The sequence below is a fragment of the Piliocolobus tephrosceles genome, chromosome 3, assembly GCF_002776525.5.
Source record: "Piliocolobus tephrosceles isolate RC106 chromosome 3, ASM277652v3, whole genome shotgun sequence".
NCBI classification, from domain to species: domain Eukaryota; kingdom Metazoa; phylum Chordata; class Mammalia; order Primates; family Cercopithecidae; genus Piliocolobus; species Piliocolobus tephrosceles.
This window is the reverse complement of record NC_045436.1, coordinates 92,247,400-92,271,533: the sequence shown is the minus strand read 5'-3', so window position 1 is coordinate 92,271,533 and position 24,134 is coordinate 92,247,400. Positions and strand designations below refer to the sequence as shown.

The 24,134-nt window shown below is 41.6% G+C and overlaps 1 protein-coding gene across 16 annotated transcripts in view; it reads right to left on the bottom strand.

Moving 5' to 3' along the window:
- ALPK1 (alpha kinase 1) overlaps nucleotides 1–24,134 on the bottom strand; it is a 150,230-nt gene that overhangs the window by 25,972 nt on the left and 100,124 nt on the right. For all 16 annotated transcript variants that reach the window (XM_023219960.3, XM_023219950.2, XM_023219961.2 and 13 more), the window contains one exon: nucleotides 5,525–5,723. In XM_023219960.3, coding sequence (XP_023075728.1) covers nucleotides 5,525–5,723 — 199 coding nt within the window. The remainder of the gene's footprint in view (nucleotides 1–5,524; nucleotides 5,724–24,134) is intronic.

The following is a 24,134-nucleotide window of genomic DNA, read 5'->3' as shown; positions in this document are numbered from 1 at the left end:
GTTTTGACTTACATTTTTCGAATGACTAGTGGTGTCATATTTATTCTTTTTTTTTATTATTATACTTTAAGTTCTAGGGTACATGTACACAACGTGCAGGTTTGTTACATATGTATACTTGTGCCATGTTGGTGTGCTGTACCCATCAACTCGTCCTTTACATCAGGTATAACTCCCAATGCCATCTCTCCCCCCTCCCCCCCCCATAATAGGCCCCAGTACCACATTCTTTAGTCATCATCTTTTTTTACTCTCCACTTCTTCGTTCTAAGTTCATTTTTCTCCTTAGAAAAATGCATCCTTTAGTGTGTATGTGAGTGTGTGTGTGAATGAGAGAGAGCTGTCTTGAGAATAATTCATTTTTAGTCAATCAGGTCTGAAAATGTCTATTTCATCCTCACTTTTGAATGACAATTTTCCTAGGTATAAAATCCTAGGTCGAAACCTATGTCCTCTCAATTTTTTGGAAATTCTCTTGCTTTCTGGACTCTTATTATTGATAAGATACTTTTTGTTAGTCTAAATATACTTCCTATATTAATCTCTCTTTTCTGTCTCTCATTGACTTTCTTATTGTTTGATTTTCTATAGTTTACCACACTAGGTATGGTTTAGATGTGAATTTATTTTAAAGTTTTTTGTTTTTTGTTTTTTTTTTTTGAGACGGGGTCTTGTTCTGTCACTCAGGCTGGAGTGCAGTGGTGCAGTCATGGCTCAGTGCAGCCTCAATCTCCCGGGCTCAAGAGATCCTCCCACCGTAGCCACTCGAGTAGCTGAGACTACAGCTACATGTCACCACACCTGACTGATTTTGTTTATTTTTTGATGAGATGAGATCGCCCTATGTTGCCCAGGCTGGTCTTGAACTCCTGGGCTCATGCGATCCCTCCTGCCTTGGCCTCCTGAAGTCCTGGGATTACAGGTATGAGTCACCATGCCCGGCCTAAAACTTTTTTGCCCAAAGCTAGATACACTTCTTCAGTGTAAAGACATAATTTTCTCCAATTCTGAGTCTAGTTAGTCCTGCTAGAAGTCTTCCTATGCTTCTGGGTTTTTTTCAATCTCTTTGAGTTTTTTAAACTTCTCTTTTATATTTTCATCTACTTAGCTCTCTGTGCTTCATTTTCAAAATTTTCTTTAAATACAGTTTCCAGTTCCATAATTTTTTCCCCCACTGTTACTGGTATTGCAGGAGTACATTTCTGGTAGGTCAGTTATGGGGTTGGAATATCTGAGAAACTGGCTGTAGAAAATGTACCTTAATTTTAAGGTTGTTAGTGGTCATTTGTCCCTGGTGGGCAGCCAAGCACATGATTAGAATCTTTGGATCATCCCTTGCTAGTCAAGCAAGGTTCATAGAACAGCAGCATCTCAGGCCGTACCAGAGATCTACTAAATCTGAATCTGCATTTTAATAAGATCTTTAGGGGATTCAGAGCACACAGAAGTTTGGGGAGCACTACTCTGGAGCACTGCTATTTGTGTCTTTTTGTTGCTGGCCTGAATCGAGGAGATTAAGTGAAACACTGAGAGTGAGCATTTAGAAATTTTTATTATCATTTGCCAAAATAATTGTATAACTCTTGAAACTGATAATAATAAATACATTAAGCTTGCATTTTTGTATCTTTGTTTTTTACTTCATTTTTCTAAGGATTTATTTTATCTTTTTCACCCCATTGAAGCAGTCTGGTTGGCAGTTGGACACCCTTATTAGCAGATGAAATGCCAAAAGCTTATCTCACCGACTGGGAGGGTGTTCTGCGCTCTTCAGTCACGGTTTTGTGGTTGTGTTCTTGTATCTTGTCTATATAAAAATGAACTTGTATGCTCTGCCTGTTTTGTGTGGAATTCCCCATCAATTCATCAATTACCATTACTTTCTCATTTTTTCTTTTTTCTTTTTTTTTGAGACAGAGTCTCACTGTTACCCAGGCTGGAGTGCAATGGCATGATCTGGGTTAACTGCAACCTCTGCCTCCCGGGTTCAAGCAACTCTCCTGCCTCAGTCTCCCAAGTAGCTAGGATTACAGGCACCTGCCACCACACCAGGCTAATTTTTTGTGTTTTTAATAAAGACGGGGTTTCGCCATGTTAGCCAGGCTGGTCTCGAACTCCTGACTTCAGGTAATCCACTCGCCTTGACCTCCCAAAATGCTGGGATTGCAGGCGTGAGCCACTACCCAGCCTGTTGCTTATAAATTTTAAGGTAAGGTCATCTTTAGCCAAGAATATTTTCCTGTGAGATTCCCAAGGTCCTGGGATGTGGATACTTCTCTAGAGCATAGTTTTGCATTTGATCTCCTGGGGTCCAGAAATTTCAGTCTTGAACAATATTTTTTCTTAATTATTTGATGGCAGGTTTTCTGCTTTGTGGGCAGAGTAAATTCAGACTCCACACTCAAATTTGGCACAGAGTTGAGATTTTTATTTTAGAGGGGAGTTTTTTTTCCCCTCCATTCCAGAGCTTGGGCAGACAGCAAGCGTCCTTGTAACTTCCCTGTGCAGGCTGGTGGGATTGTTCAGTCTCCTTTTATAGCCTGTGCAAACCTTTAAGAATTCCAGCTTGATGCAAATATTTTACTTCTCACATGGGCACAAAGCAACTGTCTCTCATCTCTGCCCAGGGATTAAAATGACAGCCCCTTCCCTTGAGGTCTTTGCTCAAGTGTAAGTTCCTTTGGCTATGTGTCGTAAGCAGTAGTCAACTGCTGTGATTTTAAATACTTTTTGTTTCAGGTACCTACAAATCTTTAATTCACCATATCTATGTATTTGTAATGGGAAAAGACTGCACTTGCTCAGTCCTCCATGTTGACGGAATTGGAAATCTGAGTCTTTATCTGTAACTGTGGTTTGAAAGGTTTTATCTCCTAATTTCAGGCAAAAGTGAGGTGAGCAGGCCTTATGAGTCTTCTCTTTTTTTTTGAGACGAAGTCTCGATCTTGTCCCCCAGGCTGGAGTGCAATGGCGCGATCTCACTCACTGCAACCTCCACCTCCCGGGTTCAAGGGATTCTCCTGCCTCAGCCTCCTAAGTAGCTGGGATTACAGGTGCCTGCCACCACGCCCGGCTAATTTTTGTATTTTTTAGTAGAGACGGGGTTTCACCATGTTGGCCAGGCTGGTCTCGAACTCCTGACCTCAGGTAATCCGCCCACTTTGGCCTCCCAAAGTGCTGGGATTACAGGCCTGAGCTACTGTGCCCGGCCTTGTGAGTCTTCTCTTGCTTCTGACATCCCACTACATTGAGTGTTTGACTGGATGGAACCCTGTGGTGGATACCAGGAAGAGCTGGATCAGAAGGATAATAGCAAGACTGCTGTCCTCTCTCTCGTATTACCTTTGTTTTTCTTCCTTACCCCTTACAATATTATACAATCTCTTTCACTTCTCCACCCCACGATTCCTAAGTGCTTGGCCTAAGGGCCTCCTTTCAGCAAATCTTCTTCTGTTACTCCTAAACCATCCCTGCTCGCAGTCCCAGTCCTTCTCTGTCTCTGAGACAGCCAGTGTAGGTGGAGGCTCCAGATGTTTTGGGGCAGACATTTACACAAGAAGACTTAACTCTGAGGCTATATTTGTCTTTCTGTGGCAATTCTAATAGTGTCTTTGAGGAAAAGACAATCCCAACTATTGGGGAAAGAGATCCAGGACCTTTATGTTAGACACAGGATAATGTGAGTAGAGGAGCATCATCATGATCATCGTGATCATACCAAGGCTTTCTCGTCATCAGGAGAAAACTGCTATACCACCTGATTAGAACTTTGAGAGAAATAATTTTTAAAACCCTCCCAAAACCAATTTCAAAAAAGGAAACCTGGTCAGGCATGGCAGTTTACACCTGTTATCCCAGCATTTTGGGAGGCTGAGGTGGGTAGATCACCTGAGGTCAGGAGTTTGAGACCAGCCTGGGCAACATGGTGAAACCCAGTCTTTACAAAAAATAGAAAAATTAGCTGGGTGTGGTGGCACATGCCTGTAGTCTCAGCTACTTAGGAGGCTGAGGTGGGAACATCACCTGAGCCCCGGAAGTCGAGGCTGCAGTGGGTTGTGATCAGGCCACTGCACTCCAGCTTGGGCAACAGAGCAAGACTGTCTCAAAAACAAAACAAAAACAAAAATGGGAACCTGAAAGATCAGTTTGGACATGTAAAAGCAAAGCTATCAACGCCCCTGTTTACCATTTGACCTCAGTTTTCACGTCACACTATAGCAATGCTGTATGGCAGAAAATAAGCTACATTTCTCTGTTCCAAGCTCTTCTTGATGAGAACCAGTACTAGAACCCTGCCTGCACCCTCCAGCCTTCGCCACTCTGTTCCCCTCAGAGAATGACCTGCTCATACATCATTACCATCTGACACCATCAGAAGGAACAACAGTTGTTAGGTTTCTTTCATGTCTCAGACATTATAAATTACATCAGGAGCATTTGAAAGAAGAAATTTTTCCTAAGCTCAACTCTGTCCCTGAGTTACTTGAGATAAGTAAATAACAAGACATGCACAATTTATGCACAGTTGCAAGAATTTGAGCGTAAATGAACTTGGGCTTTTGAAAAGGTAACCTCCACTAGCCCATTTCTCCCATGTCCTTTTGTCTCTGTCCCTCTCTGCATTCAGCAATTGTCCTATTTAGCATAGTTAGTACAGTTCCTTTTCAAAGGAAATGAAGTAAAGAGATTTTAACCTCTTAAAGACCAGAGTTATTAAAATAATAGCAATAGCTAAAACCAATCAGAAAATGAACCAGTCCCATTTCTGGTAGGGGTAACTTGCCTTCTCTTTTCATCCTTTACTTTTTCAGTCTTGGAAACAGGAATAACAGGCTACACGTTTCTAAATCTAATGGCTACCAGCAGTTTAAATAATTCAAGAATTCTATGGAAGTGGACCTTGCAGTAATGCATAGCAGGCCCCCCTCCCCTCCGGCCCTCCTCCACACCACATCTTAAGTTAGAATGTCAGCCTCCTTTTTCATTTCATTCAAAGAAAAAAAAAAAAAAAAAAAAAAAAAAGATACTTTAAGACCTAATCAGGTACTGTACCGGTGTTCTGAATGATGAAAAAAACCCTCAAATTACTTCAGTGGGTTTGTCAGTTCTATTGTTAGCTTAGTCAAGTGGCCCTACAGAAAGGAGACAGGAGAGCGAAGAGAAAATAGTAGAATTCTAATCTGCTTTTTAAAGACTCTTGGTCAGAAGTATAGCAATTCAGATACCCCTGTTTGAAAGCAGCAGGACAGATTTGTTAGAAGACAAAAGCTCCAATTAGTATTTTCCACACCCTTTCACAATTTTCTCTACTGCTTTTGGCTCTGAAACCCTTTATGCCAGGGCCTTTGTGCTGGCAAAGAGGCGGGTGGAAGGGCACAGGGGCGGGGGAGGGGAGCCCCGGGCTCGGAAAGATGGCACGCAGGGTCCGGGTGCTCCGGGTGTCCCACAGAGGTCAAGTAGCTCGGGAGGGAAGGGGAGCTGCAGACACCGAGGACGCGGGGGCGGCCAGCAGGAAGGAGCCTACCTGAGTTCATGGAGATTCGGGCTTGGCGAATAACCACCTGCGGGGCAATTGGGGTGGCTGGCTGCAACTTGTGGAGACCTTTGGCGACCTGCAGAAGTTTTCCAGAGACGTCGAGCCCATACAAGAACCGGTCCACCAAGAACACAATAGCTGCCGCAGCCGCACAGTCCTGAGCGAGGATGGAGGCCCTCAGGGACGCCTGGAGGAACAGCGTGGAAGATCTTGAGCCAGGCGGAAACGCCGGCAGGCTGAGGGCCAGGCTTAGAGTGGGAGGGAGGCATTTTCATTAATACAACAAAACCCACAGCTAGGAAGAGAAAAATACTTTATTAGGCAGCTGAACCAAAAGAAAGAAAACGGAAAAATCCAGTTCAATTGTGCAATAAAATACTATTTTCTTCATTCAGTTTCCCCCATTACATTTATAAAATTATAGAAGCGATAAATGCATACTTCCTGTTGTTAAAAACTCAAACAATACTAAAGTGCATAGGGTAAAAGGTAGGGCCAGGCATGGTGGCTCATGCCTGTAATCTCAGCACCTTGGGAGGCTGAGGCAGGGGGATCTCTTGAGGCCAGGAGTTCGAGACCAGCCTGGCCAACATGGTGAAACCCTGTCTCTACTAAAAATACAAAAATTAGCTAGGCATGGTAATGGGCGCCTGTAGTCCCCGGGAGGCTGACGCGGAGAATCACTTGACCAGGAGGCAGAGGATCCAGCCACTGCACTGGTGAGTGCAGTGAGACTCCGTCTCAACAACAACAACAACAACAAAAACTATGTAGGGTAAAAAGTAAAAGCGCCCCATAGTTTCCCCACCCCTTATTTTATTTCTTCTCCTACTGCTCCAACTCTCCTTGACAATGGTTTGGGAGAGAAGATCCTTCCAGAACCTCTATCCTTTTATTTATATTTAAATATTAATTGATCATTGTCTTGCTTTGCCTTCTCCTACCTTTCCTGTCTCTTTCTCTCTCTTTCATACATAAATGACCTCACACTAAACATATTGTTCTGCTGTTTTCTTCTTTCAATCACCATCATCTAGGAGAACTTCCACATTAGTTCATGATACTCTGCTTCATTTATTGCCTACATTTTAATTAGGAAGAAATATGGAATTTTAGATAACAGTCCATATTTGATTTATATCATGTTTCGTTAATGAATAAAATAAGAAAAAGAAGAAACCCGGCATGAAATGAAAGTGTAACATAAAGAGTGAGAAGTAGAAATAAATAATCAAGTTTTTATGAAAAAACATCATCATCGTTTGCTCTGCTAGCGTGTTGTACTAAAGACCTTTGATTTAGTGGTTACATAGCTAGTAGCGTAAATGAGTTTATCACCCAAATGCTATTATTGATTATTATGCTAAACTAAATCATGCTGAGTGCTTTCTGTGCATGTTTGTTCACACATGAAGCCTAGAAAGCCTCTTAAGCATTGCCTATTTTCCTACTACAATGTTACTACACAAAGCACTGCTTTCATCACCACATATTCCTAAGTATTAACACTTACTAGGCAAAACCAGGTGCCAGGCACAGTGCTAGGTGATTTATATGCACTAATTCAGTATCCTCCTAGCAATCCTAAGAGGCAGGTTCTATTATTTGTTTGGACGAACGGAAGCAAGATGGTGCACATCCGGGTTCTTCATCCCCCCTCCCAACTTTTCCCGCGCGGGAAAATGCAGCCGGCCACCCGGGAAGGTGCAGACCAACTGGGCATGCGCCAGGTGACGTCAGTCCGAAGAGACCAAGATTTACCTGGTCGCACCTGCGGAATGTCCCTGACACGCCCATGCCCCACCTATTGCCCTCCCACTCCTAGAAAAGCCGCTCTCCGCCATTGAGCCAGGCGGACTGCCCAGCTTCCCATTGCTGTGGGGACTGTCGGAACTCCGTCCGAGAGCTTGGGGGAGGGGAACTCTGCCGGCCTTCTTTGCCGGAGGCCCACAGACTTCTTCTCCACACCTTAGGTTACTAAAATAAACTTGCAGTTTTGCTCCTGACCTTTGCCTACTTGCTGGTTCTTTTGTGCTGGCTCTGGTGGTCTTAGAAAAACAAGCCATTATTATTCTCATCTGTAAGATGGGAAACCTGAGATGCAGAGGGGTGAAGTGATATGCTGAGGTCACATGACCTGTGACTAAGCGCTGAGGTTTGAACACAGGAGGTCCAAATTCAGATCCTACATGCTCCCTTGTTGCCCTGACTCCATGTTAGGAAGCTGGATGGAGCTGCTGGAAGTCTGGAAAGGCCCACGTGGTGGGTTAACAGGGCAGAGTACCAGAAGAAGAGAGCTGCACAAAGCAAGTTCAGAGATCTGCAGAGGGTCCTCTTTGAGTCAATTATCTGATATTTACTACTATGTTAATAAATGCCGTATACATAATTGGTTACAGAATATTTGTATTCACAGGCTTTCATCAGTCAGGTAATGCCTGCCAAATACCAGCACAATAATCCTTCCGTTTTAAAACTGATGCTTACTTAACCTGTTAAGATATTTAAACTATCAATGTGTTAATTAAGTATATAATTTTTTACTCGACTTATCTTTTTGGTCTGAGTCAATCATTGCTCTCACTGGGATAGAGTTGCCAACTGTTGGGGAGAATATCTCTTCTCTCCTCTTGATGTTTCCTTGCATGTGACAGGAGCTCTATGACCCTAGCATCCCCGGCCTCTTTCTATCACTTTCCTCACTCTGCTCCATGAGGGGTGGAGTGACTAATCTGACCGGTAAATTTTAGAAGAAAGTGGGCGTGTATGACTTCTCCCTTTTTTCTCTTGGGAACAAGCTGTCCAAAGGAAACAGCAATTTGTTGTTACTTATCTATATCATAAGTCTTGTCTAGTAAGCTGCCCTACATGGAGTATTCTGCTTGGCCCTGTTCCTGTGACTAAATGGGGAAGTCTTTATAATTTTGGGGTTCCACTAGCAGATTCCCTATGTCCAATACAAAGCTATATCTTCTAACTTTCCCTTTATCAGAAATAAGGGTACTATTTCATCTCTTGTTTGCCTCTTTTCTTTTATTTCTCCATTTGCTCAGAATCCAGGAGAGGAAGAGAGGTACTATTGATCGGATCTTCCCAAAGACCCTGACATGAATAACTGCCTTTCTAAGGCACACCATAACCCTTTCTAGGGAAACTGCTGTGCCCACAGCCCCTGTCTTTGAGGTGGCCACGTATTTTGCTACTTGGCCTTGACACCCTTTTTTCTCCACCCCACAACCAGATCAAGGCCACCTGATCAAGAGTAGCTACCTGATAACCTGACCCCTCATGACTCTGTGGCCAGGCTTTAAAAAACCAATGTATCAATCTGAACTAAAAAGTATAGAAAGAATTTGCCTGTTGTTGAAGGATAGAAAGAAAGTAGAGTATGGCCAAGCCATGTTTATGGGCAACACAAGGGAGGATCCAAGAATGGCTCTGAATACCAGTCCACGTTTTCATGAGTGCCATTCTAGGAATTACATGTCTCGTTTAGTATGCCACATGTATTTTCAAAATATTGCACACCCCCTTTTATGTGTTTACTTGATTGAGCTTCTGTTCCTTCCAACCAGAAAAAGCCTAACAAAAATTGCAATGCTCAAAACTTCTACTTTGTCAAATAAACCATCAATCTGAAAAATACAAGTTTCATAAATGAGAAAAAGTCTGTTGGCTGGGCGCAGTGGCTGAAGCCTTTAATCCCAGCACTTTGGGAGGCTGAGATGGGTGGATCACTTGACATCAGAAGTTCAAGACCAGCCTGGTCAACATGGTGAAACCCCATCTCTACTAAAAATACAAAAATGAGCCGGGCGTCGTGGCACATGCCTGTAGTTCCAGCTACTCGGGAGCTGAGGCAGGAGAATCACTTAAACCCAGGAGGCAGAGGTTGCAGCAAGCCAAGATTGTGCCACTGCACTCTAGCCTGGGCAACAGAGCAAGACTCTGTCTCAAAAAAAAAAAAAAGTCTGTCATTGGCATTCATAAAATGTAAATCAAAGATGGAAAAGCAAATTGATGGTTTTATATGTGGCCAGCTGTGTCTACTAAGGCCAGTCTCTCAGCAAGGGTCCTTCCTGTGCTAAAGACACGTAGATATAGTCCTTTGTTTTGTATTTTCAGCTACTATCTTCAGTACTTGCAGTTTCTGCCACTTCCAGCCTTCCTTCTACTTTTGCTTAGAAGGAACAACACTATTCCTGCCACCCTGCTTGTGGCTATGGACCTTGGGGGGTACTCAGATAGCCTGTGAATGCCCTCTTTTTGATGTTACACTTCCATGCATGCTTGATTTCTAGTTCTGCTCTCCATCTTTTTTTCTTTTCTTTTTTTTTTTTTTTTCATCTCTATCACCCAAGCTGGAGTGCAGTGGTGCGATCTTGGCTCACTGCAACCTCTGTCTTTTGGATTCAAGTGAGTCTCCAGCCTCAGCCTCTTGAGTAAGAGGGACTATAGGTGCTCACCACCATGCCCGGCTAATTTTTGTATTTTTTAGTAGAGATGGGGTTTCACTATGTTGGCCAGGCTAGTCTCGAACTCCTGACCTTGTGATCTGCCCGCCTCAGCCTCCCAAAGTGCTGGGATTACAGGCATAAGCCACTGCGCCCAGCCTTGTTCTCCATTCTTATTGGTGTCTCACTTTAGTTTTAGGGAAGCTGCAGTAACTACTCGGGCGGCAATGTTCAGAGGCAGGCTATTCTCCAGAGGTGATTCCCACTCTTTCCTCACTGAGAATAATGGTTTCCACTTGTGTAGGACCATCTAGTCTGTGAAAAATGTTCACACACACCTCTATGACATTTAAATTTTATAGTAACTCTAAAGTCTAAACAAGAAAAGGAAACTGAAGCTGCAAGATTAAGTGACTTTCCAAAGTTATAAAATCAAAAGAGTCAGCGCTAGGCAAAAATTCAAGTCTCTCTCTCTCTCTTTTATTTTTATTTACTTATTTTTAATTAATTTTTAGAGACAAGATCTCACTCTGTCACCCAGGCTGGAGTGCAGTGGCTGATCATATAGCTCACTGCAGCCTCAACCTCCTGGGCCCAAGTGATCCTCCCACCTCAGTTTCTGAGTAGCTGGCATTACAGGCATGAGCCACTATTCCTGGTTTCTCTCTTTCACAGTGGTAAGAAATGCATAACATAAAATTTACCATCTTGACATTTTTAAGTATACATTTCAGTAGTGTTAAGTATGTTCACTTTGTTGCAAAACAAATCTTCAGACATTTTTCACTCTGCAAATCCAAAACTTTATACCCATTAAACAACAACTCCCCTTTTTCCACTCTCTCCAATTCCTGGCAACCACCATTCTACTGTAGGGGTTAAGAGGTGTGACACCTTTCCTCTCCCATGATAAGGGTCACAGCTGACACTCCTATAATACAAGACAGGTTAGCAAGAGAAAAGCATAACAAATTTATTTAATCAAAGTTTGGTGTTACATGGGAGCCTTTAGAAATGAAGACCCAAAGGCCCAGAAAAAACTGCCTATTTTTAAGGCTTAAATTTGACAAAGAATACACAGCCATGTAGGAGTATGACTAATCATAATAGACTAGGTGTAATGGGACTCAGCAAGACCTATCTGGTGAGATTTTTCTCAGCCTATCTGTCTAGTATCCTTCCTTCCAGGTACAGGTCTTATAATCTACTATCAGACAATATAGGACAGAGAATTTTTTTATGGCCAGCCTCTACACAGAAAGGTAGGGAAAGGTTAGAGTAATATTTCTAGGTTTTATGACTTGCTTTGGTGGAGAGGAGTTCTAACTTCTATGACTTGCCTTGAGGAAGAGGAATTCTGTGGTTTCTATGACTTGGTTTAGTGGTGAAAGAGGAGTGAGAGAGAGGAGGGCAGGAGAAGGTCAGAGAGAACTTGCTTCTGAGGCTGCTTCTGGGGTCTTTCAATCTCCTTTACTTCAAAGTACTCAGCATGCCAAAATGTCTTACTTTGGAGTGTCCTTTTCTGAGCTCCAACATTACTTTCTGCTTCTATGAAGTTGACCACTTTAGATACCTCATATTAGTGAATTCATACAGCATTAGTCTTTTTACTTCATTTAGCATGATATCTTCAAGGTCCATCCATATTGTGGCATGTGGCAGGCTTTCCTTTTAAGGTTTTCCCTTTTAAGGTTGAATAATAATCCATTGTATGTATATACCACGTTTTGTTTGCTCATTCATCCATCAGTGAACATTTGGGTGACTTCACCTCTTTTTGTTGTGAATAGTGCTGCCATGGACATAGGTATGCAAATATCTCTTCAACACCCTGCTTTACTTCTTTTGGATATATACCTAGAAGTGGGATTGCTTGATCGCATGATAGTTTTATGTTTAATTTTTTGAGGAACATCCATGCTGTTTTCCACAGAGTTTGCACCATTTTACAAGCCCACCAAGAGTGCACAGGTTCCATTTTCTCCACATCTTTGCAATACTTGAGGAACACAAGTCTCTTGAGCATCAGTTCATCTTCTGCTTTTCCCCTGTGGCCTGAGCAGGGTTCTGTGGAGCAGTGCCTAATCTGAGAATAAGAAGTTGGGTCTTGGCCAAGCGTGGTGGCTCATGCCTATAATCCCAGCGACATTAGGAGGCCAAGGCGGGTGGATCATGAGGCCAGGAGTTCAAGGCCAGTCTGGCCAACATAGTGAAACCCCATCTCTACTAAAAATACAAAAAAATTAGGTGTGGTGGGGCGTGCCTGTAATCCCAGGTACTTGGGAGGCTAAGGCAGGAGAATTGCTTGAATCTGGGAGGGGAGGTTGCAGTGAGCCAAGATTGTGCCATTGCACTCCAGCCTGGGTGACAGAGCAAGACTCCGTCTCAAAAAAACAAAAAAGTTGGGTCTTTAAAGCTGGGGCTGAACTCACTGTTGAGTCCAAACAGTGGTTTTAGGGGCCCCACTTCCTTCATTATAATGAGAAAATTCTATGAAAAGGAAAACGAGGACAAATAAAAACAAATTCCAAATGAAAAGAGTATTCTTGTTACATATTTAAAAATGAGAGACAGGAAAGAAAACTTCCCGGGAGATGGCTTTTAATTTTTGTGCTTTGATATTCTCTAGCAAAAGTTGGTATTATGAGAGCAAATGATGATTTGGTGATAGCTGGGGATCACTACAGTTGGGCACTCCTCACAGTGAGCTACAAGGATACTTAGTAAGTGCAGTGGCATCCTTTATGAAATGGTCTCCCTGAGTTATGAGACAGAGCTTCTTGGAGTCTGGGGAGGCCAAGGTAGCCAGAGTTCACAGGGCAGAGTACCAGAAGAAAATAGCTGCACAAAGCAAGTTCAGAGGTCTGCAGAGGGTCCCCTTTGAGTCTTCAGCAGAATACTGATCAGCTTCTGCATGGAAAGAAACCACCCAAAGCTGGGGGAAAAAGCCACCTGAAATGAACATAGGAAACAATTCTTAGGCCTCAAGCAGCTTGTTTTTCTTAGGAAACAATTCTTAGGCCTCAAGCAGCTTGTGTTTCTATCACCCAGTGTAGAAGAGTCTTGTCATTTACAGGACATGGGGTAGAGTATTCAGAAAGGTATTGCTTTGGTAGGGAGACTAAATTAGGCTTTGACTATGACTGTTCTTGGCCAACTCTGATACCTTAGAAGAAAGCTTCAAAAGGATCAAATTATTTCCTAACTTGACTGAGTCCCAGAACAAAGCTCAAGAATATTTATAGGCACACAAAATGTTCATAATCCAAGAAGGTAAAATTTATAATCTGGCATTCAGTTGAAAATTGCCAGGTATGAAAGAAGCCCAGATTGCACAGAAAAAGAAATCAATAGAAAGTGACTCCCAGATTACAGTTCAAGAAGGTAGAGTAAAAATTAGGTATATGCAGTAGAGACACGGAAGATATAAAAATTGAACCAAGTCAAACGTTTACAGATTAAAGCGATATAAAGTCTGAGATGAAACCACGGGTATCTCAGTTTGTTTCCTAGCTCTAGCACTTATTTGCCATGGCAAGTTACTTAACCACTGTATTCTCAATGACCTCATCTGTGAAATGTGGATAATATTCATGTGTGGTGCTGTTTCAGGATTAGAGGAAGTGTGGGTCAAATGCTCAGCACAGAGCTTGGTAGATTGTGGGTGCTTAATAAATGACATGGAACACTATGAAAAAAATGGAAAGAAGTCAGCTACTCATTTCCACTCTCTTGTATGATCAGACATAAACAGGCACAGACAAACTCCCAAAGTGAGTTTCAGTGGAAGTTTCAATAGAGCAAAACAGAAATAATGGGTCATGAATGTAACACCTACAAGGCTTATCTCAGAGAATGGCTAAACCTCTCATTTTTTTCAATCTCTTTCTTCTCTTCACCGACTCTGAGGATTGATGTTACTGGAAACTGAGAAAGGAAAAGGAAAATGAGCGGGCTCTGTGGCACTTGGTGAGGGAAAGCTGGGTCTTGAAAGGGGGCCTTCTCAGCACACACGTGCGAATTGCTTTTGGCTGTCGCCAATGGAGGAATCCCTCCCCAAGCACCTGTAAACTGATGCTGCAAACACCCCATTCTGCATCCCTCAAGAACACGCCATATATTTGAGCAGAGAACATTGCCTAATCTATTTTTCCCCCTTCTACTCTTAATAGATTGGAGCACAAAAGCCTGAGAGAGGGTGACCTGCCAGACAAAAGGGCCTTTGAGTTCCTTGGAAAAGTAGACTTGGAGGAGGATGGAAGGAATCCAAGTGGCCCTATTATTTCCACTTGCACTAATTAGACATTTTTCTGTCAGCTATTGAGCACTGCTGAGAGGCCAAACTCACTGAATTCATTTCTAAAGTGTTTACAGAAGTTTGCATCTGTTTGTGTCTCTTCAGGAGGAAAATAAGCACTTCAATAGCATTGTGGAAAATCTAAACGAAGCATCCTATTCTGGAGGACCTGGCATCCCCGAAGCTGCATAATTTAACTCTGTTCAGGGCCCAAACCTCTCGCATCTCTCTCCAAGACCTAACGATGCAAAATGCAGAGAAGTCAACTCAGGAGAATCTTTTCTTTTCATTTTCTTTTCTCTTTCCCTTTTGAAACGGCAGCATGCTGTGCACTACATACGGATTTAGGTGGGTATCATTCTTGCAGCCCCTCTGTCGTGTTTCTACCAGCACTCTGAGAAATTAATACCCACTTTCATTTGCTGCCAAGTAAGGGGATAGTAAATTCCTCAGCAGCAAAGCAGAATACATCATCATCCTGGGAATCTTCCCAAAATGTATGCCGGGGAGGGGGCGGGGGGCACTCTGACATCAGAAGGAGAAAAATGAAAGAGGGCCAAAGTGTGTGGTAGGGAAGGGACGCTAAAGAGTTTCCCTACATGGTAAAATGTGCCTGGGTTATGCACAATTAGATTAACATGAAAGAGAGCCCCTCTCCCTCCCCCACCCTCTAAAAAAGAAAGAAAAAGAAAACAACACAAAAACCCTAACCCACTGACTACATGGGCAATGCCTTTGAAATGCATATTGGTCTACATGGAATTTGATTCAGGATTCTTTTTGTTTGGGTTTTTAGGCCCACGACTGACCTGCCATCACAGAGGACTCAAAAATATGATCTTTTTAGGTAGTGTCACAGTAACAGAATTTTAGTGTTGGGATGAACATAGTATGGCTCCAGATCAAAAACAAAAACAAACAGGCTCCAGATCAAAAACAAATTTTAGTGTTGGGATGAACATAGTATGGCTCCAGATCCCCAACACTAAAATTCTGTTACTGTGACACTACCTAAAAATAAAGGAAAAATCCTTTATTTTTCCTCGGAGGCTGACTTAGGGCAAGATTGTCCAAACAGCAACCAAATTGTATTTTTCCTGTTATGTGATCATGTTTACATAAAAATATGTGGATGTGGATGAGACAATGTGCTGGATTTCTGAAGAGAGAGGCTCACAAATGCATGTACACAGACACACGCATAGACACACACACAGTTGTTTTTTCACATCTGTTTTCAGAATGGGAAATAACAGGGTTCTAATTGCGTTTAAGGCTCAAAGGGAACTTCATGGCCAGGAAGCTGAGTCAGGTGGTAAAGAAATTAAACTCTACAATGAGATTTTGATACACAGATGATTGAAAAAATGCTAAAGAGCCTTTTCTAAGGGCTCTTGCTGAACAGCAGCAAGGAAAAGTGTATGCTGTTTTCATGGTTCCTTGCATTAGCGCCAGCCCCTCCCGATGCTGAGCATCAAGTTTAGGTCCCAGCTATGGGTTCAAAGCTGTGATGTGTTCACAGCAATGACAATGGCAGCTGTTCTCAAGGAGGGGCTGGGTGAGGGGGCTCAGAACTGAAGCCATCTGGCACTGCAATTGGCAGGAGCGGTGTGAGGGGAAATTATTGCTGCATAACAAATTGGGAGATTGGCAAAAGGTAGGGAAAGATGGAAGGGAGGTGGGGAATTAGCAAAATGAACATATGAAAAGTGATTGACGTCTGCATAGTTATCCATCAATAGTAAAAGCAGAGTGCAAGTGGTACAGATCAAACTGGTGGACTCAAGTCAATGGATGACCAAACATGGCATGCTCCATATTTGTCCACCCACTAATGTGACAAGGAGGTGAGAAGAAAAAACTGACCTTTCTTAAGGTTTATGCCCAGGGCCTGTAAACATTTCTCTGGCCTTTCTTTCACTTTTACCAATAGAAAATGCAGATTCAACCCCTTCTGAAAAACAGTTGTAAGCTTTTTCTCTATCTTAATATCTAAAGGTAATATTTTGGATCGTCTCTCCCTTTCTCAGATCTACTGTATATGGAGTTGGCCATCTGTTAAAGGGTAAAGAAAGCAGGATCAAAATAGGCAACCATCTCACCAGGATCCCTGTGAACCTCATGGCTGGGAGCTAGGGACCTGCACGCCTTACCTCTCTTCTGATGCCCAGGTTGCTATGGCTAGCATGAGTCCAGTCATCATTCTTTGTGATTTCAGCATCCACATTGATGATTCCTCCAGCACACTGGTGTCTCTTGCCCATGACCTTCTTTTCTCCAGCTATCTTCTGCTTCACCCCACCTTAGTCACCTACTTTCATGGTTGGCCATACCTTAGAATGTACGATTTTGGCAGCATTTAAGAATCTCAATTTAAGCATTGCATTCTCTGGTCTTTATCTCATGTTCTTTCAGCTTCCTTCTTCTATAGCACAAATCCAACAATTCTACAACCTTTCTGGGACACCCATACAATTCACTGACCCTACTGTTTTGTACTATCCCATCAGTCATCTCATGCCCTCACTTGCCTCTTTAAATTCGATAGTGCGTAAATGTAATAACTTTTAAAAAGCATTCTTGTCTCCTCTCCCTTTTTCTGCCTCTGTTATATTTTTCTGAAAAATGTCAACCATGCTTATTGTTAGAGAAAAACCTTGGACTCACATTAGAGTCACCTGGTAGGACTTTCAAAAGTCTGGATGCCCAGATGGCAGCCCAGACCAGTTAAATCAGAATCTCTGGAGTGCAGCTGGGCATTGGTGTCTTTTAACAATCCCAGGTGATTCCAATGAGCAGCCAGAGTTGAGCACTCTGGCTGAGTGAGGCTGATCTTCCAGGCTCTTTCCCCAGTCCTTACTCTCACCTCCCTTCTGTGGATGAAACAAATTATCTGATGGGGGTGACATACCTGGCTCAGACTTTTCTCTCTCCTCTCTTCACATCCTCCTGCCAGGGGAGAGGGTACATTCTGGCCTGTTTTGCATGAAGGAAGGGGCCTGCCAGGAACAGGATGAGTCTGGAGTGAAGAATTTTCCAACCCACACCTGAATTTTGAAAACCACATTCCCCTATCTGTTTTATAGTCGTAAAAGTTACTCTTTTGTATCTACCTTTCAGCTGATTCTGAGTGCAGGAGGGTAAGATCAATGTTATTTATTGGCATCCCAAATTCCAAAATTAAAAAAAATTATTTGCCTAACCTGAGCTTCTACCTAAGCAAGTGAAAATGGCTGGAAAAAAACACAACCATGATGCTTTAAATTTATGATTGTAACCTGAAGATGGCCCCCATTACTGCCTGGCAATTGGAACTACATTTCTACCTCCTTCTCTCTTCCCAACCCAAATTCCTCTAATCGGAGTCTCAGCTGTTTACCTTGATTGTTATTTCACTGAGAAAAGATAGTCAATGAGAAGAGACGGTCTTTATTCTTTTACCTAAATTTGCCAACCCTCTTGAGTTGGAACCTATGTGTTCCATCTACCCTCTTACTGGTAAGTGTGATACCAATACCTTACTTATAGGTTCAATTCTAATCCTTCTTTACATTGTATCTCCCTTCTCTTCTGCATCATTAATTTCCTTCCAGATCATTCTCATCAGCATCCAAACATGTTGTAATAGCATCTACCTTAAGAACAATCTTTTCATCTAGAACCAGAAATATCATTTGACCCAGCAATCCTATTACTGGGTATATATCCAAAGGATTATAAATCATTCTACTATAAAGACACCTGCACACATATGTTTATTGCAGCACTATTCCCAATAGCAAAGACTTGGAACCAACCCAAATACCCATCAATGATAGACTGGATAAAGAAAATGTAGTACATATACACCATGGAATACTATGCAACCACAAAAAATAATGAGTCCATGTCCTTTGCAGGGACGTGGATGAAGCTAGAAGCCATCATTCTCAGCAAACTAACACAGAAACAGAAAACCAAACACTGCATGTTCTCACTCATAAGTGGGAGCTGAACAATGAGAACACACGGACGCAGGGAGGGGAACATCACACACCGGGAACTGTTGGTGGGTGGAGGACAAAGGGAGGGACAGCATTAGGACAAATTCCTGATGCATGTGGGGCTTAAAACCTAAATGACGGGTTGATAAGTGCAGCAAACCACCATGGCACATGTTTACCTATATAACAAACCTGCACATACTGTACATATATCCCAGAACTTAGAGTAAAAATAAAAGAAAGAGAGAGAAAAACAATCCTTTCTCAGTCATACATCTGTCTCCAGCTCCTATCCCATTTCTCTGCTGCCCTTTCCAGCCAATCCCAAGAGTTGTCTAAACTCACTGTCCTCACGTCCTTACCTGCCACTCTTTCTTAAATCTATAATTTTCATCCCGAACACTTCATTGTATCTATTCTTTTCAAGGTTGCTAACAAATCCAGTGACCATTTATTTATTCTTATATTATTCAACCTCCTAGAAGATTTAGCTGAGCGAATCAATCCCTCCTTAAAAAAGAAAAAAATTCAGGTGGCTTCTGGCATTGCACATTCTCCTGGTTCCCTTCCTTGCTCTGATTTGCTGAATCATGCTTCTTTCCCAGCTTCTGAACAAGGAAGGCCTTAACGATCAGTTCTGAGACTCCTTCTCTCCTTCAGCTACACTCAGCCTGTTCCATGGCCTCAAATAGCAACTCTGATGATGAACCCCATGTTTAAATACCATCCTGTTTCTCTTTGCTCGAATGCAGACTCGTATATGGAATTGCCCACCATAGCCCAAGTTGGATGTCAGGATCTCAAACTCATCATGTTTAAAACAGAACTCTATTTTTCCTCCATTCTTGCTTCTTCTTCAGTGTTCTCTGTCTCTGTAGTGATGCCTCATTCACTCATTTGCTTAGAACAAAACTTTGGAGTTTTGACTCCACATTTGTGACTCTTTTTTTTCTCTTGTCCTCTACACCCAATCCATCAGTAAATCATGTTGGCTCTACCTCTAAAAAATGTGTAAGATCTGACCATTTGTCATCTCCTCCGGGGCACCCACTTCAGTCAAAGCCACTGTTACAGTCTTGCTTGGATAGGGTCCCTGCTCTTGCCTCTGGTGTTTCTCTCCCTTACACAGCAGAGTGATCCCTCTAAAATGTAAGCCTAATCATGTCAGTTCCCTGCTCTTGACTTTAACATGGCTTCCCATCACATTTAAAATAAAATTTAGGCCAGACACCGTGGCTCAGGCCTATAATTCCAGCACTTTGGGAAGCTGAGGCAGGAGGATCACTTGAGCCCAGGAGCTTGAGAACAGCCTGGGCAACATAGGGAGACTCCGTCTTTACAAAAATATGTATTTTTAAAATTAGCCAGGCTTGGTGGTGCTTGCCTGTAGTCCCAGCTATTCTGGAGGCTGAGGTGGGAGGATCACTTGAACACAGGAATTTGAGGTAACAGTGAGCTATGATCACACCACTGTGCTCTAGCCTGGGCAACAGAATAAGAGGCTGTCTCTTAAAAAAAATTTAATAATTTAAATCTGTTATCATGGCCAATAAGATCCTATATGATATTGCCTCTTAATACTTCATTGACCTATTTACTCTTATTTTCATCATTTCTCACCATTCTCCAGCCTCTTTGCTCATCCTCCAACAAGTCTTTGTATTTGTTGCTCCTTCCCTCAGCTATCTGCATGGCTCCCTCATTCAGATCTGGGCTCCAGTCACCTATTCAAAAAAGCCTTCCCTAACCATTCCTCTACAATCATATTAGAGTATCTATAGTCACTCACTATCTCTTGACTCTGCTTTGTCATCATAGACTTTATTACTCTCCAATATTAAATTATGTATATACCATCTGACTGTGCTCAATCTCATCAACAGTGATGCTTTATCAATACAGATTCGTGGATCTAAATAAAGATCCACTAAATCAGAATCTCGAGGTAGTAAGACCTAGGAATATATATGTTTTAAGAAGCTGCTCCCCACTCCACCCCAGCTAACGCATACATGTCCCGCATAATTCTAATTCATTCATCCTGTTGACCAGTATTTGGAATCTCTAACGTAAGTCATTTAAGTCATAAACAGATACAAATTATGTTCATTTTAAGCATATTAGGCAAAGGTATGGCCTTAGACAAAGAGTGAAGGGAAGTTGTTATAATTCTGTGATCAAAGCAATATAATAGGAGAGCTACTGAGACAGGTTAGGGGTCTGGCCTCTAAGCCCTTTTAAAGCTCTACTTGACAGTGACTCCAGAAGACACAGAGGTCTCAATTTCACATACAGTGCCCATGGAAACATTGGTTGGTGCAAAAGTAACTGCAGTTTTTTGCCATTTAAAAGCAATAGCAAAAACTGCAATTACCTTTGCACCAACCTAATAATTCATGCCTAGTGTGATAGGAGGGTTTCAACAGCCATGAAAGGAATATATTTCGCCTGTGGTCTTCACATAGAGAATATACATAAAAAGCTCCAGAATTGACCTGAGAATATTTTCAAAATGTGACCGATTACACACATATGTGGAAAAGAAGCCAGTATTGAGACTACTTTTACGAAGAAGCTAGTGAAATCTGTTACTAGAGGTAGATGCTGTGGGAAAAGGCAAAGAAAAGGGGTTTCAGCTGCGCCGAGGCACTACGTGATTTTGCATGTTACTTAACCTTTAGACGTTAACATTTACATCTATAAAGTAAAGATAACAATGCCACAGGGCCTGGCACTGTGGCTCACGCCTATAATCCTAGCAATTTGAGAAGCCAAGGAAGGAGGATTGTCTGAGCTGAGGAGTTCGAGACCAGCCTGGGCAACATGGTGATGACCTACCTCTCTTAAAATACAAAAAAATACCGGGGTGTGGTAGCACATGCATGTGGCTCCAGCTACTTGGGAGGCTGAGGTACAAGAATTGCTTGAACACAGGAGATGGAGGTTGCAGTGATCTGAGATCATGCCACTGCACTCCGGCCTGGACAACAGAGTGAGACTCTGTCTCCAAAAGAAGAAAAAATAAATAAAAATAACAGCACCACACAGATGACTGAGAAGATTACAGAGGAGTAAATGTAAGGTGCCTAGCACTTAGTAGATGCTCAATAAATAATAACGTATTGTTTTGACAGCGGATTGAGGGTGAGATTGTGAAATCAGTTTCTGAGATCTCAAAATACAAAGAAAATTCTAAAAGTCTCCATTTAAATTTATCAATGAGAAAGAAATTAAGCTTCACTAACATTTTAAAAAGTGAATTGACATAAGCACCTTCCTCTGTTATGTTCGATAGTTACTCAATACAGATGGCACATGATGGTGCTTCATCCTGGAGGAGCTGATGACTGAAACTCTCTTGTTGGACGGTTTCACTGTACAAACTGTACTGCAGTTTATATAGTTGGTAAGTAGGTTTATAGTTTCTAGTATCACAAATCATAGATACTTTGGAATAATTCATAATGAGAGGGGGAAATACTACAAAAACCTCCAGGCAAAGTTCCTTAGAGAATAGCCAAACATGGAGCTTAGACATTTTTCTTTTATGAAAGGCTTTTGTGTCAGCCTGTTCTGTGATGACAAGTGGCTGACCACAGTACGCTGTGCAACAGGTATTCTGAAAAATATCTTTCAAATAATGAGGGTTGGAAGTATTTTCTTCATTGTGATTTAGGTACTAAAAATATCACATATTTTAAAACACACAAATGGGAATTTTTTTTCTTTCTTTCCTAAGGAAACATGACAACTAAGAAAATTTTAACCCATTTAAAAAAATGTTCCAAATGAAGAGTTTGAATGGATTTTTGGCATCCTTTGTTAAAAAAAGTATCCTCTGATTAACTTGCCGAAACATGCAATTGACATTAGGGAACGCAGAAATTTGCTAGCAGCATTTCAACAAATGATGTCTCATAATTGGTAGATGGATTGAAATGTGAGTGATGTGAATTTGTAATCATAGCTGACCATTTCTATTTGGATCTACACATCTTTGACACATAAATTTTCAACTGCGACAGTCATTAAAACCAAATATTAAAATAAACTGTACTAGCTACATCTTCAACGCGGAGGACTAATTCAAGATTTTTAAAACTGAACACAGTATGTTACAATCTTAACATGAACAAAAAAGTTCTCATGCCAATATTGCACTTTAAAATTTATTTTAAAGTATTCATTTAATCTTTGTCTCATTCTTCTTAAATTTCTATTCCACTGAAATCTATATACATAGTAATGCACAGTACATGCATATCATTAAATAAATAAATGTATAATGTGGTGCTTATGTAAAAGTTTTTACTGATGAGATGAGCAATAAAAATGTTTTAAAGACAATTGATTCAAATGAATAGATTCATGGGATAATAGTAAACTTCTTTTGTGCTGTACGAATATGTCCAATAAGAGAAAGTACTGATTCAAAATCTATGAATTTGCTGAGCTTAAAAAGGCTTGGGTTTTGCCCTTGTGAGTGAGATAATCTTGTTTCATGAAGCAGGCAGGTGATTACACATGATGAAAGGGTGGGAGAAGGAAATCCAGGGCATATCCCTGCTGAAGTATACTTGGTGATGTGGCTTGGAAATATCTCTCAAGCTCTCTGAGCCAATCATCTTATCTGTAAGATGAGTATAACAAATTTCACTTTGCAGGGCTGTCATCAAGATTATATGCTGTGAAGAATATATCACATTGAAAAGCATAAAATTGCTGGTGTTTGACGTTTGTTGCATACAAAGGTGACACTTTCATATGGTTCAACCTCATATAAACACTGTCAGATATATGGAGATAATATTATTTCAGCTCCTCATTTTCTTAACATACAAGATTTGGGAGGTGATGTTTCTGTTATTTGCTGCCAGAAAGAATGAACACATCCCTAGGATTTATTTTCTGAAGATCATCACTTTCTTTCATCTGCCCAACACTTGAACCTGTTCATTTTCTGCTAGCATTTTGAGCTGGGTTGCTCAGCCCACTTGTCTTAGTCAAATCAACTACTCCAGGACTTGGCTCAGTCTTCAGGCCTCATTATGGGGAGACATGAAATTCATGCCATAGATTTAGCCTCATCAAAGGGATAACTTGCATGCCTGATTCTGTGGCAACCAAAGTTTCTTGGTAGAATTTTAAGGACAAGCCACCATTTTAATTTATCTTTCATTGAAACTTGAAAGTACTATATTAAAAGGGCAGTTTTTGGCAGAGTTTTAGAGCAGGCTTTAAATCCTTGGTGATTTTAATCAGACTCTACCTTAAAGTCTGAAAATACATAGGCCTTGGGGCTAATATTTTCCTCCAAAGCTCCATTCTCTTGGCAACTAATTTTCACTTATTAAATAAAATATATTTTTGAAGCATCTAAACCTTTTATCTGGCTTCTTTTCAAAACAAGAACTATAATGTTCAGCAAAAGAAATTCAAGTTTTAAATGTTGATTATTGAAAATTATACAATTTTGGTTTTAATTAATTCTGCTCAGAATACAATAGTCAAATCACACGAACAGAAAGAGGCAGAGGGGCAGGTTATAGGGCAGCAGAGAGAAAAGAAGTACAACAAGGACAAGGCTGCCCCAGCCCTACGACAGCCTGCCTAGCCAGGCAGTCATGTAGATTCAGGGAGAAAACACCACATTTAGGAGTAGGAAACCCGGCTCTGGTGATCCCATCGTTTCCACGAACTGGCTGTGTGACTTAGTGAGCCTCTTCTCATTCTCTCTAGATTTCAGTTTCCCCACCTACCCAACAACGGGCTTGAAATAGAGGACCTCTGAATTTCTCTCCAGCTTTGATGTTCTATCATTTGATGGAGAAATAACTTGTACTCAATACCAATTATATACACAG